General features: G+C 42.0%; 1 protein-coding gene across 2 annotated transcripts in view; it reads right to left on the reverse strand.

The window, feature by feature from the left end:
* The window catches only part of SAMD13 (sterile alpha motif domain containing 13), a 52,819-nt gene that overhangs the window by 16,441 nt on the left and 14,760 nt on the right, over nt 1-21,618 (reverse strand). For both annotated transcript variants that reach the window (XM_036443738.2, XM_036443737.2), the window contains exon 3: nt 4,880-4,991. In XM_036443738.2, the coding sequence (XP_036299631.1) occupies nt 4,880-4,991 (112 nt within the window). The remainder of the gene's footprint in view (nt 1-4,879; nt 4,992-21,618) is intronic.

The raw sequence follows: 21,618 nt of genomic DNA on the forward strand, positions 1-21,618 counted from the left end.
TTCAAGTAATTCTTTTCCTTTTGAGGTAAAATTTAAGGGTTATATAATGCAAAAATATGAATCATTTGTATATACTTGTGCATATGCAGTGACAATGCATACACCTATAACCTAAACTCTTTTCAATACATAGAAACTATGATGACCAGAAAGTTCCCTCATGCTCCATCCTCCATCCACTCCCACCTATCCAGAGGCAACCACAGTTCTGATTTTTTTCTACCACTGACCCATTTTCCCAGTTTCAACCTTTATCTAAATGGAACTGCTATGGCCTGAATATTTGTCCCCTCCCCTCCAATTCATATGTTAAAACATAATCCCATGGGGTAATAGGGTATTAGTAATGATATCAATAGGTAGGGCCTTTAAGAGATGACAGGTCATGAGGGCAGAGTCCTCATGAATGGGATTTCTGTTCTTATAAAGAAGGTCCCAGAGAGCTCTCACTCTGTCCTCCCTGTGAAAACATAGCAATGCTCACTGTCAGAAAGTGAGCATTCACCAGACACAAAATCTGCAGTCACCTTAACCTTGGACTTCCCAGCCTCCAGAACTGAGAGAAATAAATTTTTGTTGTTTATAAGCCACCCCATTTATTGTATTTTTGTTATAGCAGCACAGACAGACTGAGATAGGAACCATTCAGTATGAACTCTTTTGTGTAAAGCTTCTTTCAGCATAATCTTTTGAGACTCACCCAAATTTATATTCATCAGTAGTTCATTTCTTTGATTACTGAGTAATATGCCATTGTACACCATTGTATGACTATAGAGTTTGTATATGCATTATCTTACTAATGGCACTTCAGTTTCCAGTTTTAGACTATTATAAATAAATCTACTAAGAACAATTTTATACAAATCTTTTGTGGACATATGTTTTCATTTCTTTCTGGTAAATAGGAATGAAACTGCTGGGTCATGGCATAGATGTATGAGTGTTTATGTTACACTCCCATCAACAGTGTAACAGAGTGTGGTTGCTCCAAATCCTTATCAACATTTGGGTTTATCAATCTTTTTAATTTTAGTTATTCTGGTGGGTGTGAAGTGACTCAATCTGCTATTTTGGCAAATGTCCTGAATTAAAAAAAAAAAAAAGGATTATGTTAAAAGAAATACTGGTTGAAGAAAATCTAGAGGTTGGCATATATGATATTTAAAGAGTTCAGGGGGGATCCAAGATGGTTGCTCAGGTAGACACCTAACCGCAGCAGCACACAACAATTTCAATGGAATACAACTAAAATGTAGAGTGGACATCGCCCAGAGCTACAGGTAGTCGACTGACTGAAAATTCTACAACAAGAAGGAAAGAGAAAACCAAAAGGAAAATCAGAGGAGCTGAAAAAAAGCCTAAGGTACGGAGACATGCTGCACACTCGCACGCACACGCGCACAGAGAGGTCGCAGCCAGAGAGGAGAGGGCTGGGTGCTGCCTGGCATTCCCTAGCAGGAAGGAAATAAAACCCCCAGCCTGGGCTAAACCCCCGAACCGGCAGCGCTGACCCCCAGTTATGAGCCAGACCCTGGGGACCCAGGCTCCGGCGGGGGGAGACGGGGCTGTGAGGCGGAATCCCAGGGGAGTGGCAAAAAGCGGAGCCCCAGAGTCGCGCGCAGAGGACAGTCTGTTGACTCTGATCCTGGACTCCCCTAGCGGGAAGGAGAAAAAAAAAAAAGCTCCAGACTGGAGGAATGCGACAGGGAGCAGGAGCCCCTGCTGGACACCAGCCAGCCGGGCGCCGGGGCCCCCAAGGGGTGGGGGTGCCCCTGAGCCATCGACCTCTGAGCACGGGCAACGGAGCCAAGGACGGGGGCTGCTTCCTGGGTGGCGCCGACCCCGGCAACAGGCTGGAGCAGCGCAGGAGCCCGCAAAGAACAAAGGGGTGCCACAGGCCAACCTGCTGAGCTCCCAGGACAGGAGGAAGAAACCAAAGCTCTCAATGTGAAGACATCAAGTGAGAGCAAAAGATAGTAAAATTACTTAAGAAAGAATACAAAGAAGATCTTGAAAATTCAAAGACTAAGTCAGAACTCAACTCACCAGCTAACATTGCAACATAAATGCGTTTAAAAAAAAAAAAAAAAAAAAAAAAGGACAGAATGTTGGAACAGCGGCGGCCAGGCCTAGAGTGCCCAGGCACAAAGCAATGGCAACCAAGCCCGGAGCAGCAACGGCCAGGCCCCAGAGCAGCAGCAGCCAGAACCAGAGCAACAACAGCCAGCACTGGAGCAGCCAGACCTAGGGCAGTGGCAGCCAGGCCTGGGGCGGAGGCAGCCAAGCCCAGGGAGGCCAGTCCAGGAACACCCAGACCCGGAGTGGCCGGGCCCGAAGAAGCCGGGCCCAGAGCAGCCGGGTTGGGAGCAGCCAGGTCCAGAACAGCAGTAGCCAAGCCCGAAGCATCCAGGCTGGGAGCGGCCAGACTCGGAGCGGCCGGGCCCGGGGCAGCTGGGCCCAGAGCAGCCGGGTCTGGTGCGGCCAGGCCCGGAGCAGCGGCTGCCAGGCTGGGAGTGGCCAGGCCTGGAGCAGCCGGGTCTGGTGCGGCCAGGCCTGGAGCAGCAGCAGCCAGGTCCAGAGCAACTAGGTCGGGAGCGGCGGTGACCAGACCCGGAGCAGCTGGTTGTGGAACGAACCAGAGCAACAGAGGCCAGGCCCTGAGCAGCCAGGCCCGGAACAGCTCGCTCTTCGCCTGCCCCTGCCCCACGGCTGCCTCTCAGACATGGCTGGAAACTTTTGCGGGAACTTGAGGGTCTGCTGAATCAAGTGATGAAGGCTTAGATCTGGATGTGTTGAGTTAGTATAGGGCTGGGGTGTTGATCTGTGAGTGCCTTGGGTGGGGCCTGGATGAGGCTGATTGACCTATTTGGAAATGTCTTTTGTGTGAAATGTATCATTGGGCATGTGGTGGTATTATTGATATGAGAAAATGCTAAGTAACTGATTTACTATCTGAAAAGGGATTTACTATCGGGGAAAGGGAGGGAGGAAGAGACTGAACATAAACTGCACCTATGGATGAGGACAATGGGGGATGGGGAGGGGGCGGAGGGTAGGGTGGGAACCTGGTGGAGGGGGGAAGAAATGAGGAACCTTTGTAACAATATGAACAATAAAGATTGATTAAAAAAAATAAATAAAAAAAATAAAAAATAAAGAGTTCAGCTATCCAAACCCAACTTGAGAGAATAAGAAAGGGCTAAAAGGATATGGAAGAAGCAGCCAGATACATTCTTCAGTTCATAATATTCTCGATTGTATTATAATTAGAGGTCCATTGCACAAAATTCATGCACAGAAGGAGGTATTTCTCAGCCCAGCCTGCACCCTCTCCAATCTGGGACCCCTTGTGGGATGTCCAGCTGCTGGTTTAGGCCCGATCCCATAGGGATCAGCAGTTAGACATCCCTCTCACAATCCAGGACTGCTGGCTCCTAACTGCTCACCTGCCTGCATGCCTGCCTGATTGCCCCTAACTTCTTCTGCCTGTCAGCCTGATCACCTCCTAACCACTCCCCTGCCAGCCTGATTGATGCCTAACTGCTCCCCTGACGGCATGGTCATCCTTAACTGTCCTTCCCTGCCAGCCCAATAGCCCCCAACTGAGGGGACTGGGGTACCTGGGCTGGATGATGCAGGGCTGAGGAGACTGGGCACTGTCATCTTGTGGCTGGATGCTGTACAGGGGACTGGGTGAGATGGCTGAGGGGATTGGGGGACTCTGGCTGGATGAGGTGGGGCTGAGGGGCCTGGGGGACTAAGGCTGAATGAGGTGGGACTGAGGGGACTGGGGACTCTAGCTGGATGAGGCAGGGATGAGGAGACTGGGCACTGCCATTTTTTGGCTGTGGGTACTGCCATCTTGTGAAGGCATGACAGTTAATTAGCATATTCCTTCTTTATTGGCTGTGGGTGTTGTCATCTTGTGAGGGTGTGATGGTCAATTTGCATATTCCCTCTTTATTAGATAGGATATAAGATTTAATGCTGGGAAAATGGCAGCCTTTATTGATAGGGAGATATCTGGCCTGGTATGGACCCCACCTGCTTCCCCAATTTGCTTCCTCTTAGCAAAGCCCCTCGAGCACTATTCCTATAGATCTGAAAAATAGGACCAGTGATCACCAAGACCATCAGGAGGGACCTCTGCTTCTCTCTCTCTTCCCAATACCAACCCTGGACCTAAGGGAAGGGAATTAACATTTGTGGGCATCGGCACTATTAGGGTCTCTCCTAGGCACTGTGCATACATTGTCTTTAAATACACACACACAAACACACACACACACACACACCATCCATCAAGTGAGGCATTGATAGCTTCATGTTGTAAATGTGAAGCCAAGACTCAGAGATGCAGTAACCTGCCCGGGTTACACAGTGTGAGAAGAACCAGGATTTAACTAAATCATGTGCTCTTTCCACTCTACTTTGCTAAGCACTGGAAAGCAAATTGGAGGGGGTTCTTAAAATCAGTTGGTGCGAAGGCCAGCAGTAGACGGGGCTGCATGCCTCTTTGTCAGATTTGTCTCTCCCTTTTCATTCTTTTCTGTTTTCTGCTTTCTAGTGTGTTTGTGTTGGAAGTAGGGCTGTTGCATCTTTCAGAATATACAGATGTAAATGAGCTTTAGCCCTCCTCTCTGCAGCTGTGACAGTCTCCGGGCCTGGGTATTCCTCTTGTACTTTTAGCTTGTCACCTTTTTCTTCCCTTTCCCACACTCCTGGGAGTGTTAAGACCTGATAAGATTAGGTCTTGGTATGGAGGACACGGAGAGAGCCTCACGGATATCCCTCTGGTCCTCTTCCTCCTCACTTCCTTCTGCTTCTGTGGGGAGGGAGGTGATTGTGTTCATCATGTGTTTCTCTAGACAGTTACCTGTTCTTGAAAAGCATTAGCTTGCTCCTCAAACCCCGCTGTCCGGAAGTAATTGACGACATCCATCACGGCCCAGTCTGCAGGATCGGGTGGTCTCCCGTTCTCCAGGGAACTGCAAAACACAAATCCAGACTGCTGTCAGGGCAGAACACGCCAGCGTGGAGCCAGGCTCAGGACTCAGTCTCCCAATGGCACGCCCGGCCAGCTCTTCCCTGGAGGCCTAGATCCCAATTCACCTCCCTCAGGACCACAGCCATGCTTGTGTTTCTTGGGTTCAGATCATTCCTCTCACTGGCTCGGTCACTGCTTTCCTAATACACCATTAGATTTTCAATATAAAGCATTTCCTCATATACTGTTTTTCAATCCAGAGCTATTAAGAGTGCTCCAGTGATTCTGGCAGCCCCCAGCCTGAGTCAAGTACACCAGACCCTTTAAAAAATAGCACTAACGTACTTGTCTTTTCCCATCTCCTATCACCTCCTTCATCCCCCTTCCCAGGCATCCTCTTTGCCACTCTGAAACTGCAGGGCTAATGTCATTCACCAGTCTGCCATGCCCTTTTACAGCTCTTGGACTTCACACATGATGTTCCAGCCACTTAAATGCCCCTCCCCATTTGTTTCTACCTGGCAAAACCCACCATTCTTTCCTAGTTCATCCCACTTCAAATGCCTCCTCCTCTGTGAGGCCTTTTCTTATTCTGCTGGGGATTGTTTAGCTATGACCTCCTCTGCATTCAAGAGCTCTGTTCAAACTCCCTTGGTATCACTTGCCATGCTGAAGTCTACTCTGCTTATCCAACAGTCTTCCACCAGAGCTAGAGATACACATTTGAACCTAGACCATTTCTAATATATATATTAGAGGGAGAGGGAGGTGCAACCCACAGGTTGAGAACCACTAGCAGGGTCACCTAAGACCATCCGTAAGCACAGATATTTACATTATGATTCATAACAGTAGCAAAACTACAGTTATGAAGTAGCAACAAAAATAATTTTATGGTTGGGGGTCACCACAACATGAGGAACTGTATTAAAGGGTCGAGGCATTAGAATAGTTGAGAAGCACTGTATAAGCAGTGACCCATATTTTAGATGGTAATTAAAACCTTGTAGAGGATAAGAAAATGGGACCTGGAACTAAACCTGGATTCATGTCACTGACATCCCTACTTTCCTTCTGGCTCCTCTCCAATGCTCTTCAAAATGTGAATCTTAAAAGATTCGTGTTACTTTTAATGGAAATCAAACATCCAAACTTCCAAAAGTCCAGAGTCTAGCTGTACTTCTGCTTCTCTCCAAGCACAATGTTTTCTTCATGGTAAAAACTTAAAATATTTGATGAAAGAAACTTCTGTCTTAGCTAAAGAAAAGGAGGTCACTAATAATGGCACTTGTGATCAATGATTTATCACCACAGCACTTAATTTTAAACCATTTAGAGTGAATGCTTACTAGTTAGAAATATTTTCCATTTGGGGCTTAGGGACTGTGAATCCATAAACAATCCATGCCCATGCACACACACACACACACACACACACACACACACACACACACACTTGTGGATATGCATATTCACACATGTACACACACACACACACACACACACACACATCTTTTCTACCATTGAAGAGGCAATCTACATAGGGGGAAACCTGCTTTACACCATAACATTGTCAAACATTAATTATTTTAATATCAAAGATGCATAGGTTTTAAAGACATTCACATGTGCTGGGATTTTCTACCATTAACATAGAAACATGAGCAACACTGGGGACTCTCTTTGAGGAACCATTTTCCTTCTCTTGCTTAAGGCAGGCTTGAAGAATGTTTGGAAAGGAGTTCATTGTTCTAACTAACCCTATAAGTCTTCTAATCATCTCACTTCTAGCAGTGAGCACCGAGTCCCATAGGATACACTTTTAAGAGCCCCAGAAAACATCTGAATTCACTCTCTCTGTGGATGGTTTCAATTAACTATAAAGAATAGTTTCTAATTACAATAACAAAGTCTGCTACATTCTAATTTTAGGGTGAGAGGTTTTCCTGATTCTTATTCTGCTGGGATATGACATCATCTCATCCATAATTCTGAAATATTCTTGAGTACTAGCAATGCAGCAGAGAATAAGAACTTGGCAAAACTGTTGGCAGTATACCATGAAGAACACGAGCGGTGGGAACTGGGCGCTCTCTCATTCTTAGGGTGGAGGGTTCCATGCAGAAGAATGAAGGAGTTAGAAACCAATCAATGCTTTTAATAAGTAATCCACCTAAATTTAAGCCTGATAGCTCCCTGCTCCCCACCCCCTAAAAAATAACTTAGAAGAGAAAGCACCATGTTGGACTATTCACATCCTGAAGGGAGAAGCCTGTCTATCTTCATCTCTGTAGCTCTCAGCACCTAGCACAGGTCTGATGGTGCATAATCAATACACAGCATAGATCTGTTACGCTAATAGACTACCAACCAAAGAGCACTTAAGAATCTAAAATATGCTTTTACTTATTATTAGTGTGCCAGCTACTGATAAACTGGCCACTGTATCCTGTTTTTAGGAAACTTAAGGCTCAGAAAGGTTAAGACACTCACCCCAAATCACAGAGTAGACAGAGCCAAGATTGGATTCCATATATGCTTGCCTCCAAATCTATGCTTTTCTACTCTTCTTACTCACTGAAACAACAAATATTTACTAAAAGCCTTCTCAGTACTGTGCTGGATGCAGGGCTACAGAGACAGGAATGCATAGGCAGGCCCTCTCCAGAAGTTGGCAATGTGGGGAGAGGAAGCAGGCATGTGAACAGTGAACTCTAAGTCATTCTAGCACTGAGGTGAGCAGGTGCTATTGAGGATGCATGCACAGGAGGGCCCATATAGTTTTTTCCAACCAAGACACTTGAAGATTTTCAAAGGCTATTTTGAAAAGTATCTATTGCTCCAAACACATTCTAAATTAGGCTCTGAGCAGGGAGGCTTGCACAGGCAGATACATGCAGGCACACACGGTCACTTCGCAAGCATGTCAAACTCTGGCCAGTGGGCTGCATGCTGCGTTTATTTAAATGAGGCATGTGGCCCACTGGCAGCAAGTTTGACATGCTTGTGAGCATGCTGAATTATTTCACTGGGCCCTTCCTGTGGTTTCAGCAACAGTTTTAAGGAGAAAACTGGAGATGATTCAAGTCAACATGATGGCTGGGCTTGGTGAGACCAGAGTGCCTGGTCTGGGTAAAATAATGAGAACACTGCAGAGAACAGATTTAAGTATCACTTTTCCCCACTGGGAAAGCCGCACTTCTCAAGGACTGCTGTTTGTGGCCAAACTGGGACACTTTGTTTCCTTTTAAATGAGCCATTCTCTCCAAATCTTTTCTTATAACTTGTGCATACCAAATTCCAGAAGGAATTTAATGGTGCTGTTTAAAACACCTCCCAAATGGTGGTTCCCACTGTGGCTGCTAATTTTGCACTGATGAAATGAGATGGCAGATATAAAGTACTATTATCATTTAATATTTATTATTCACTAGCGTCATAGCAAAATGTTTCTTAGAATACAATGTACTAAGGTGATCAATTCATGAACACTTTTTCAGGCATTTTACCTTGTTATAAACAAATTGCAAAAATTGTGGGCAAAATTTGTCTACAGTTCTATCACTTAATCAGATCAATGTATCCATTTAGCCCAATCACCTTTTGGTCTCCAAGGATATGGTAGGTACATCATAGATTGATAAAAATTATATCATGTGTGAATAAGTCACACTGGGAAATTATTATCCCTTAATTAAACAATCATCTCACATTTAAAGAGAGCTAGAGAGACATCATGGGAACAGAAATACAATAAATAACAAATTTGACAGATATATGCAGTTTGGGACCTTATAACGAGCGTTTCCATGTTCGCATATTATAATTTTAAGTGCTGGTAGCAATAGTCTCCATTTCCTCTTTATTTATTAGTGAAGGCATGTGGAAAATAGTTGAAACTCTTTCTCTGAATCTAGTATGTGTATATTTTACTGTAGTTAACAGTATTATAGAGTTTGAGGGTTGCTCAGACCAAGAGAAAACTTGATAAATACAATCCATATGTGTTTCAAAATCCCCATTATACTCAGTAATTGCATTTGCGCTTTAAAATTCAGAGCAAAAATTACTTTAGAGATTGGTTAATATATTATGGTGATACATTTATCACATTACTCTTCTCATAAAGCTAATTTTCAATGTTACTTGAATTTTCACTCAGAAATGCACTCTCATTTTGTACTGCCTCGACCTTTATAACTTACTTTCAAAATTAAATTAGCATATTCTTTGCCTGTCTTAAAACAACATTTGGCTAAAAGCAATATAATTCTGATTGTAATAAATTAATATTGACCTCTTTGCCTATGACACATCTCAAAACACAGCAACTAAATGTGCTTTAGCTTTATCTCCTTTCCTTTCTCCCTCTCCCTCCATCCTAACAAGCAGGGATCTGGCTATGGCCACAAGGCAGGTAGGCCCCAAAAGAGAATGATTCAAAGGTTCTTGACAGACCATCTTTTAATTTTTAAATATTCAGATAAATAAACATTGACTGCATTTAGCTGCAGCATACCCAAGCAGTGAAAACATTGAAAAAGCAATTCTTCAAGGCTTCTGTATATTTCAAATTCCTTAGCTTGATATTCAGGGATTTGATTCAGACATAATTTTCCAGGCTTATTTCCCATCCCAAGTATGTACCAAAATCCAACTGAGCAAAATCCTGGACTTCGCCATGGCCACCGCTTTGGTCATGCCACTCAAAGCTCTGTTCGTTCAACTTCCAGGGACTAGCACCTTACTTGTTTTTAGAAGGTACTGGTTTGCCCAGCCTGAGTGGCTCAGTGGCTGAGTGTAGAACTCTGAACCAGTCATGGCACATACTTTGGTTGTGGGCTTGGTCCCCAGGAGGGTGCATGCAGGAGGCAGCCAATCAATGATTCTCTCTCATCATCGATATTTTTATTTCTCTCTTTCTCTTTGAAATCAATAAAAACATATATATATTTTAAAAGGTACTGGTTCAGTGTTCCCATAGGAATATCCCCAGTTAATCTTATATTCCAATTACTCATTACTTTTAAACTGCCTATTATGAGCCAGTCACAATAAGTCTCAGAAACATTCCAGCAAAGAGGAGTCTCAAATTAGCTGCATGATAAAGAGGATTATGTGTATTCCCTGCCTTATTCCAAAAAGTGCTTAAGGGGAAGGTGCAGGAAGGAGGTCACAGAAGTAGTAGTCATCATGGCAATGTGAGTCAGGCCGTGTTCTGTGTGGGGATGAGAGGTTTTAGAGGTCTGGATCCGCAGCAACACCAGGAGCAGGTTCCAAGGACAGGGGGCGACTTCCTGCATCATTTCTTTTTTTCTTTTTTTCTTTTTTAAAAAATATATATTTTATTTTATTTATTTATTTATTTATTTATTTATTTATTTATTTATTTATTTATTTATTTATTTTACAGAGAGGAAGGGAGAGGGATAGAAAGTTAGAAATATCGATGAGAGAGAGACATCGATCAGCTGTCTCCTGCACACTCCCTTCTGGGTATGTGCTCGCAACCAAGGTACATGCCCCTGACTGGAACCGAACCTGGGACCCTTTAGTCCGCAAGCCAAAGCTCTATCCACTTAGCCAAACTGGTTAGAGCCCTACATCATTTCTTTCCACTAAATAGGTCTCTTCCCTCAGGCTGATGGCTTTCCTCTGAAGTGGCATAATACACTGTCCTTGGATATGTCTGCTGGTAATTTTTCCCCAACACTCCACCCCATCTTTCTAAAAAGAAAGGATCCTACAAATGCCTCTTTTCCCCATCTGTTCTTAACTTTCTAGTGCAAATGAAGAAATGAAGAACTCTGAACTTATGTAAATAAGGACACTCCTCTCAAGAGGACTCAATGAACTTCCGGTTTTTATTCACTATCAGATACAATTTATGCCAAGATTCTTGCTAAATGCAAACATATGGACGTTTCATATCCCAAGCATTAATACTAAACACAATTATATAAAGACTAGAGGCTCAGTGCATGAAATTCGTGCACGGTTAGGAGACCTAGGCCTGGCTGGAAATCAGAGACAATCTGTGGGGCGACCAGCAGGGCGATCAGGGGGGTCCTTGCCTGCTGGCACCCACCTTGGCTGGCCTGGGGCCTGAGGACTGGGGGCAGCTCCTGCATTGAGCATCTAACCCCTGACGGTCAGTATGCATCATAGCGACTGATTGTTCTGCTGGTCAGTCTATTTGCATTTTAGGCTTTTATTATATAGGATTGCCTGAAGAACTTCCCCTCCCTGCTCTGAGACACAGCGCAGTGACATCATCCCAGAGGACTTAGGTGTGGCTTCATTGCTTAGACAAACTCAGTTTTCTTTCTGTAAAGATAGCAATAGCACATCAGAAATTATGTAGAAAACAGCAACCCTTCAAGGTTACTATTGTATTAAAGATAAATGATGCAGGTTTGTGAATTCTGCTGGCTTTGATAGAAGCTCCTGTTATTTTCATACTTAAAATATGACATTATGTTTAGCTCACTGTAGTTTTATGCATTTTACACTTTTGAAATGTATACTTCTTTAAGGCAATTATTTGCAATGGACATACTGGTACAAATCAAAACAGTAAACACAATTCTTAACCCAAGTTATAATTTGATTTAGGGAATAATCAAATATTTATCATAAGAAATATGATAAGACTGAATGTGCACTCGCTTCTTCAATCCCTATGTTTTTGTTTTTTGTTTTGTTTTTTTTAATATATTTTATTGATTTTTCACAGAGAGGAAGGGAGAGGGATAGAAAGTCAGAAACATCGATGAGAGAGAAACATCGCTCAGCCACCTCTTGCACACCCTCTACCGGGGATGTGCCCACAACCAAGGTACATGCCCTCGAGCAGAATCGAATCCCGGACCCTTGAGTCCGCAGGCCGACGCTCTATCCACTGAGCCAAACCGGTTTCGGCTCCAATCCCTCTGTTGAAGCCCTAACCATCAATGTGATTCTATTTGGAGACAGAGCTGTTAGGAGATGGGACAATTAAGGTTAATTGAGGACACAAGGGTGGGGTTCTAATTCAGTAGGTTGGTGGTCATGTAAGAGCCACGTGCATGCACTGAGGAAAGTCTGTGAGGTCACAGTGAGAAGGTGGCCATCTGCAAGCCAGGAGGAACACTCACTCCAGGAGCTGAATCAGCCAGTATCCAGATCCGAACCTTGCCAGCCTCCAGAACTCTGAGAAATAAATTTCTGTTGTTTAGGCCACCCATTCTATGGTATTTTGACAGACCAAGCTGACTAATATACCATATATCCGAATGAACAGCCAGCCACAAAATATTAAGAAATAAATGTTAACTTCACTAAGAAAAATAAAACTGTACCAGTTACAAGTATCACTGCTAACTCCATATATATCTGTATTCAAGAAATATAGCACTCTAACTTGTCCCACCAAACGTATCTGCAGAAAAGTTACATCAGATCCTCATTGGAAAGGTCATTTTTCAGGTTTAAATCAGTAGTTCATCTTCCCTCCCCTCCCTTTCTCTCTTTTCTTTCTCCCTCCCTCTCCCTCCCTCTCTCCCTCCTTCCCCCCTCCCTCCTTCCCCCTCTCTTCTTTCCTTCCTCTCCTTCTCCCTCCTTCCCTCCCTTTCTTTCTCTCCTTCCTTCCTTCCATCTGTTAAGAAATATTTGATATTTAGCCACTTAAAATGTCTTAGGAGTTTTATTTTATTTTTCTCTGGAAAGGACAGCATCCCAGGAACCATCACTCACTGCATTCAGGTATAGCCAGGCAGGCAGTGTCGTTGTGAGGTCTGAGAAAGGTAGACAGAACAGATAAGAGGGGTAGGATTGGGAGATTGTATTCCAGAACTACCTAGCAAACTAAGTACAATGCCTCATTGCTTTCAAAGAACATACTACATTGAAGGACTGCTGATTATGTATGTGATACAAAAGGGCAGGATTAAGAGTAAATGAATGAAAGCTAAAGCCAGTAATCAGACACACAAATACTTCTATCAATTTCCTTTTCCTCTTTCCTTAAGGAGCCAGGCAAGGCTTCCAGGCAAATTACCAAATATCCCGTGAGGTTATTTATTCAATCCTAGAGCAATTGCTTGCCACACAAACGGAGAGCTGACTGATGTGTAGATTTCTGTACATGTGAACACAATTAAATTATAATGAAGTAAATAATAGTAACTATTGTTATTGTTATATGAAAAATCTCTTGGTGATAATTCTACATTGAAATCAGAGTTTTGGAATTTTAGCATACCAATAATAAATTCTAACTTAACCCTAATATTTTACTCCTATTATCTTCTCCTAATCCTCTAAATTCACACAAAAATGATTATTTAACTTAATATTTAGCTTAATAAATGGTGTTAGAAAACCACATGAAAAACAATAAAACTGGACCATTACCTTATGCCATTCATAAAAATTAACTCAAAATTGATTAAAAAAAAGTTTGAACATAAGACCTGAAACTATAAAACTCCTTGAAGAAAACATAAGCAATAAGCTCCTTGACTTTGACCTTGGTGATATTTTGGACCTGACTCCAAAAGCAAAGGCAACAAAAACAAAAATAAACAAGTAGGACTATATCCTATATCAAACCAAAAAGCTTCGGCAAAGCAAAGGAAACCATCAACAAAATGAAAAGTCAACCTACCACAGGAAAAGAAAATTTGCAAACCATACATCTGATAAGGGGTTAATATCCAAACTATATAAAGAACTCATAAACTCATTGGCAAATAAAAAAAAATCCAATCAAACAATCCAGTTTAAAAATGGGCAAAGGATGTGAACAGGCACTTTCCTAAGACACACAGATGGCCAACATGTGTATGAAAAAGTGCTCAACATCACAAATCATTAGGAAAATGCAAAACTAAACTGCAAAAAGATAGCATCTCACACCTACTAAAATGTCTATCATAAAGAGAAATAACAAGTGCTGGTGGTGGGGATGTGAAGAAAAGAGCACTGTTGGTAGGAATGAACATTAGTGCAGCCACTATGAAAAACAGAAGGGAGGTTTCTAAAAAATTAAGAACTACCATGTGATCCAGCAATTCTTCTCTGGGTATTTATTTATCTGAAGGGAACAAAAGCACTTGATAAGATATATATGTATGACAAGAAAGCCCACTACATGGGAGAACATATTTGCCAATGTTATCACTGATAAGGGTTTAATCTCCAACGTTTATAGGGAGCTCATACAACTTAACAAAAGGAAGATAAAGAACCCAATCAAAAAATGGGCAACAAACCTAAACAGAAACTTTTCAAAAGAAGACAGAGGAAGGCCAAGAGACAACTGAAAACATGCTCAAAGTCACTAATTATTATAGAGATGTAAATCAAAATGACAATGAGGTACCCTCTCACACCTGTCAGAAGAGCCAACATCAACAAATAAACAAACGACAAGTGTTGGTGAGGAAGTGGAGAAAAAGGAACCCTCATGCACTGCTGGTGGGAATGCAGACTGGTGCAACCACTGTGGAGGACAGTATGGAGTTTCCTCAAAAAACTAAAAATGGAACTCCCATTTGACCCAGTGATCTCACGTCTAGGATTATGTCCCAAGAAGCTAGAAACATCAATCAGAAAGACTATATGTACCCCTATGTTCATAGCAGCACAATTTTCCATAGTTAAGATTTGGAAACAGCCTAAGCGCCCATCAGCAGATGAGTGGATTAAAAAACTGTAGTACATCTACACAATGGAATACTATGCTGTGCTAAAAAAAGAAAGAATTCCTACCATTTGCAACACATGAATGGAACTGGAGGGTATTATGCTAAGTGAAATAAGCCACCACAAGGGGGCCAGACAGTTGACATAATCTCACTCATTTATGGGAAATAATGAACAACATAAACTGATTAACAGAAACAGATCCAGAGACTGAGAAGCATCAATCAGACTAAGGGAAGGTAGTGAAGGGTGGGGGTAAAGAGGAGAGATCAACCAAAGGACGTGTATGCATGCATATAAGCCTAACCAGTGGACACAAAATACTGAGGGTACTGGGGAATGAAGGGGGGGGGGTGGTTGGGGAAGCTAATGGGGGTATGAGGACAAATAAGTAATACCTTAATCGATAAAGAAATTAAAATGCAAAAAAAAATAATAAAGTACCTGTCAGTTTTCTCATAGATAATATGGGATTAATAATACTTATCTTGTATGGTTGTTGAAATAAATAAATTGTACAATATAATTGATGGGAAAAAAAGATATATGTATGACAATGTTCAATGCAGCATTATTTACAATAGCCAAGACATGGAAGTAATTTAAAACATGATCAAAGTCACTAATGGTAAATTGATAAAGAAAACATGGTATATACACAATGAAATGTTATTAGCCATAAAAAAGGAAATTTTGCCATTTGCTACAACAATGCTTTGAGAGTATTGTGCTAAGTCAAATAAGTCAGACAGGGAAAGACAAAGCCAGTATGATCTCACTTATATGTGAAATATAAAAGTTAAATATTTCAAGAAAATTGAAAAATCCCAACTCATAGATATAGAGAACAGATTAGTGGTTGGCAGAGGTGGAAGGAAGAGGGTGAGAGAAATGGGTGAAGGTGACCAAAAGGTACAAACTTCATTATAAAATAAATGTCATGGGAATGTAATGTACAGCATGATGATACAGCTAGTATAATGTACAGCATATATAATATAATGATGATGATATAACTAGCATAGTGAGGCCTGAGTTCTTGAACTTAATTCGTTCTGGAAGGCTGTTCCAGAAGGGATTTGTTAAAAAAAAAAAAAAAAAAAAATCTTTTTTTCCCCCCATTAGAAATCATGTAAATTGAATTAATCCATTCCAGACCTCCAAATGATTCCCTGTTTTAACCTTTTTATATACAGTACATGTCTAAGCTCTATCATTATTCTCACAACTTTCCTTTTCATTTTGCTGCTATCACTAACCTTCTTAGGACCAATGGTGACTTACTGTACATCCTATATAATAAAGCCTAATATGCTAAGTGTCCAGTTGTCCATTCAACCAAAGTGTAATATGCTAATGATATGCTAAGACTGCTCATCCGCTTGCTATGATGTGCAGTGACCACAAGTGGGCCATACAGTTGACCAGTAGCTATAATATACACTGACCACCAGGGGGCAGACACTCTGACAAATAGCTTAGCTTACTGCTAGGGTCCTTACTGTTGGGATCCAGCTGATGGGGACTGAGTGAGACCAGCTGGACATGACCTGGAGCCCTCCCATGGTCCCTTCCCAGCTGGCCAACCTCCTGCATCCCTCCCTGGCCCCAATCGTGCACCAGTGGGGTCCCTTGGCCTGGCCTGTGCCCTCTTGCAATCCGGGACCCCTCAGGGATGTTGGAGAGCTGGTTTCAGCCTGATCCCACAGGCAGGCTGAGAAACCCTACTGGTGCATGAATTCATTCGTGCACCAGGCCTCTAGTATTTAATAATAAGCAGCAACAAAAGCAAAAACAAACAAACAAACAAAAAAACAAACAAACATGAAAATGTTCACAGCACAATTTCCTGAGCTGTTAGCAACATGAGGTTTAGCAGTAAACTGACTTATACTCACGCATTCTCTCCTTTGTCATCAGAGAGATGCGTGACTGATCATACAGGTTGTCAGCATGAAAGGATTGTCAGGTCGAGAACAGAAGTTTTGCTAGACAACTGAGACATTTTTCCATCAAGAACCGAATTGTTTGAGGTGGGAGACATTTAAGAACTGAGGTTTGACTATAATACTATATTATATATTTGAAAGTGGCTGAGGAAAAAAAAAATTGTAACTATGTATGGTAACAGTTCATGGTAAACATTTCACAATATACAAATAATGAATCATTATATTGTACATCTGAAACAAGTAATGTTATATGCCAATTATATCTCAATTAAAAAAAACTAATAGTGTAATATTAAAGCAAGTTTAAAACATTAAAACATTCATTACTAAGACAAGTTATCACTTTACTAGTAATTATAAAAGAAAAGTTAGTTCTAAAATTAAAATATATATATATTTCATAATGAAACAACATGCTGAGCACAAAGACAGAAAAAGATAGTGGGATACACACGTAACAAAAGGTATGACATTAATAAAAAACAGATTCCTTTGCCAAAACCGATTTGGCTCAGTGGATAGAGTGTCAGCCTGCAGACTGAAAGGTCCCAGGTTCGATTCTGGTCAAGGGCATGTACCTTGGTTGCGGGCACATCCCCAGTAGGGGGTGTTCAAGAGGCAGCTAATTGATGATTCTAACTCTCTGTCCCTCTCTCTGTAAAAAAATCAATAAAATGTTTTTTTAAAAAAAATAGTTTAAAAAAATAGATTCCTTTGAAAGTCCTTGCTAAATTGTTTCTGTGAACTTTCTATTGCGGTAGAGCTTCTCCAATGAGGGGTAAGGGGCTTGATAGTGGGGAGATAAACCGCTTCCTATTAAAAAGGGAAGAAGGGAAAAAAAGACCAACTGATGAAAAAGAGAGTAAAATTAAGTGAATGTAAAAAACTGATACTGAGTACTTGTGATTTATACAGATATAAATATACATGTAAAATATCTAGAATTGTTTTAAAAATTTAGTAGAAATTCTAACAAGGATCTAAGCATGGCCAAACATAGATCAATAAGAGTGTCAAGTACCAATGTTTACGATTAATTCAAAATCTGTTTATCTGAAATCCACCAAAAAACACTATAATTCCATTTGTTCAATAAAAGCTTATTTATGTGCCCTTTGAACATATGTGTGTTTTTCAATGTACCACATATATGTGTATATTCTTGAATACATGTGAATATATGTGTACATTGTTGTGTGACTATCTAGCATAATAATAAAAGGCCAAGAGGCGTCATGAACAAAACAACCAAACGACCGGGTCTGGTGGGTGGTGGTGGCAGCCAGAGGGAAGCAGTTTGGGTCCTGGGTGCCAGAGGGAAGCTCAGGTCCTGAGTGCAGGCAGGGGAGGGCAGTTAGGGGCAACCAGGCCAGCAAGAAAGGGAAGTTGGGGGTGACAAGGCCAGCAAGGGAGGGCAGTTGTGGGGACCAGGCCTGCAGGAGAAGGCAGTTAGGGACAACCAGGCCAGCAGGGAAGGGCAGTTGGGGGTGACTAGGCCAGCAAGGGAGGGCAGTTGAGGGTGACCAGGCCTGCGAGGCAAGGCAGTTGGGGGCAATTTGGCAGGCAGGGGAGGGCAATTCGGGGTGACTGGGCTGACAGGGGAGGGCAGTTGAGGGTGACAGGCCATGCACAGGAGGACAGTTGGGGGCAACCAGGCCAGCAGGGGAGGGCAGTTGTGGGCCATCAGGCCGGCAAAGGAGGGTAGTTGGGGGCAACCAGGCTGGCAGGGGATCAGTTAGGGGATGATCAGGCTGGCAGAGGATTGGTTAGGGGGAGATGAGGCAGGCAGGCAGGTGAGCAGTTAGGAGCCAGCAGTCCCAAATTATGAGAGGGATGTCTGACTGCCAGTAGTCAGACATTCCCCAAGGGTCCCAGATTGAAAAGGGTGCAGGCAGGGCTGAGGGACAACCCCGCCCTGTGCACAAATTTCATGCACCAGGCCTCTAGTATATATATAAAAGTCTAAGCGACCATATGACTGAACGACCAGAACAACCAGAATGGTTGATCAATCGCTATGACACACTGACCCAGGGGGCAGACTCTCAATGCAGGAGCTGTTCCCTGGTGGTCAGTGCGCTCCCACAGCCAACCTTCCACAGCCCCTCCCCCCAACCTCCCGTGGCCCCTCCACCCGGCCAGCCTCCTGATAGGTCTTGATCGCCAGCCAGCTAAGGGACCCTACCCATGCACAAATTCATGTACCAGGTCTCTAGTATGATAGATAGATAGATAGATAGATAGATAGATAGATAGATAGATAGATACAAGAGTATTTGTACAGAAACTGTAGAAGAATATATTCCTAACTATTAAGATGACTCCCTCTTAGTCATTTATTTTTAAATTTAATAAGCACTCATGAACCCACCAGGCAAAATGAAAGCTAGAATCTTGACAATAACTAACCGAACCCCACTCCTCTGACCCAAAATCATCCTCATCCTCAATCTTATACTCATTTAACCCTCCTCTTGATGTACGTGTGCAAGGTTCTCTTGGCTATATACCTGTGCAATGTGGTAGCAACTAATCACATGTGGCTATTAAACATTCAAAATTTGACTGAGGAACTGAATTTTTAATTTTATTTAATTTGAATTAGTTTCAATTTAAGAAATTGAACTGGTATAAAATATGTTTCTGTTAAAAACAACTTCATTGTTTTGGTGTGACATTTCACTTTAAATGTTTCATCACTTACAATACTATTGTTAAATTGAAGTTCTCTTATTAGATGCCTGTGTCCTCTCTAGGACATATACACATATATACACATATATACATGGCCAACTAGTTGATGTCAACAGATTGATTCATTTTAAATGATTTTTCCTATGTACTCATGCAATGTTATAATGTGTTTGATGCAAACAGCACAGTTATAAGAATCTCTGTATGTTGTAATTAGAAATTAAGTTGACATTCTTCCTGTTTTAAATATAATAAAATGTTTTTTCAGTTAAAATAAATTTAAATTAATTTTAAGGTTTTCAAAAAGAGGTATACTCCTGATGCAGAATCAAAAGGAGATGCAGTAGAAATTAGCCTAACTATAAAGAGAGAAGAGTAAGTGAAAGCATATTGAAAATTTCATGATGAATAGCAACTGCAGTTTATTGGAGCAGAACAAAAGGACAAAAGCTTTTGTTGTTAAAAAGTGGTAAAGAAAAAAATGTAAACTATTAAGAGACATTTTCATTTTTGCCTGCTTTAGTCTTCCTATGTGTCAATGGGGTTAATTTCACAGTCTGCCCTGTATGTAGGGTGTGGTTGGAGAGCTGAATCTTGAAATTAGATTGCTTTTATCTGAATCCTATGTCTAACAAGTTATTAGCTTTTTGGGCAGCTCATCCAACCCCTCTAAGCCTCAATTTTATCACCTGTAAGCTGGCTTAATAGGATAATGAGAACCTCATGGGTTATTGTAAATATTCACTGAATATATGCAAAGCACATTGCACAGTGCTAGGTAAATTGTAGATATCAAAAAAGTTAATTAAAAATAACTGATTATGATACTGAATATGATTCAGGGTTGCTGTTCAAAAAATTCTGATCTTTGTGTTCTGCTGACTGCAAATGTTTTATTATTATTGCATTTTTAAACTATGAGGTGATTTATGAGGGAAAAACATGGCATCTGTGCAGAGGAGTAAAGCTTACAAATCTAGAGTAACTCAAAGTCCATGTGAAGGCCTTTTAAGAAGAACTACCTGGGACTCCAGTAGCCTTCCATCTAAGCTCCAATTCCCAATGGTTTTTACAGTCAGAAGTTATGGGGACTTCTCTTCCCTACACTGTAATCCTGGGCTTTGGGGTCTGGTATGCTCCTCTGTAGCTGAGATATCCCTCCTGATTTTTATCCAACACATGTGGATGTGGGACCAGCCAATTCTGTGTCTCTGCCCCTCATACCAGTCTCAATGTGGCTTCTTCATTTTCATTATTTTTATTTTGTTAATCCTCACCCAAGGATATTTTTCCATTTATCTTTAGAGAGAGTAGAAGGGAGAGAGAGAAGCATTGACGTGAGAGAGACACATTGATTGGTTGCCTCCTGCAAGCAACCTGACCAGGGCCAGGGAACCTGTAGGCCAACACTATTCACTGAGCCAAACTGGCTAAGGCTGTAGCTTCTTCTTTAAATCTCTAGTAGTAGGACTTCTATTCAGCTAGATTTCAGGTGGTTCTGAGTGCTGACTGTTCAGTAATTTAGTTGTAATTTTGATATGGCTGTGGAAGGATGCAAGTACTGTGTTTACCTATGCTACCACTTGACAGAAGTTTTATCACTTTCTAAATGTAATTTTTCTGTTTATTTTTTAATTAAGAACCTGAACTAAAATTAAGTGTCAAGGTAGTATTTATCCTGTCACAGTCATTTAGTTAACTTTGCCAAATTGAAAGCCTGAAGCATAGGTTCCAAAAATCTTTCTTACAACAATGATATAAGAATTCATGGTCTGTCTGGCACTAGAAGATACTTGTCCCAACACTAAAGCCAGACTCCATCCAGTTATGAACTGAATGAGGATAGTTATAAGACAAAGTTGTTTGAAAGGAAAGGAAAAAAAAAAAAGTAATTTTGGGGCCCTAGCCAGTTTGGCTCAGCCTACGGAACAAAGGATCCCAGGTTTGATTTGAATCCAGGCACATACCTGGGTTGCAAGCTCCTCCCTAGCCTGGGCCCTGGTCAGGACGCATGCAGGAGGCAACCCATCAATATGTTTCTCCACATCAGTATTTCACTCTGTCTTGTGCAGGGGGGTGTCCCCTCAGCCCAGCCTCCACCCTTTCCAATCCGGGACTGCTGGCTCCTAACTGCTTTCCTGGCTGCCTGTCTGATCACCCCTAACTGCTTCCTCTCTGCCAGCCTGATCAACCCTAACCACCTCTGCCTGCTCGCCTGATTGGCCCTAACTGTCCTCCAACCCCTGTTGGCCTGGTCATCCCTAACTGCCCCTCCCCCCGCCAGCCTGTTCACCC

This window comes from Pipistrellus kuhlii, unplaced genomic scaffold, assembly GCF_014108245.1.
Source record: "Pipistrellus kuhlii isolate mPipKuh1 unplaced genomic scaffold, mPipKuh1.p scaffold_m20_p_2, whole genome shotgun sequence".
Taxonomy (NCBI): Eukaryota; Metazoa; Chordata; class Mammalia; order Chiroptera; family Vespertilionidae; genus Pipistrellus; species Pipistrellus kuhlii.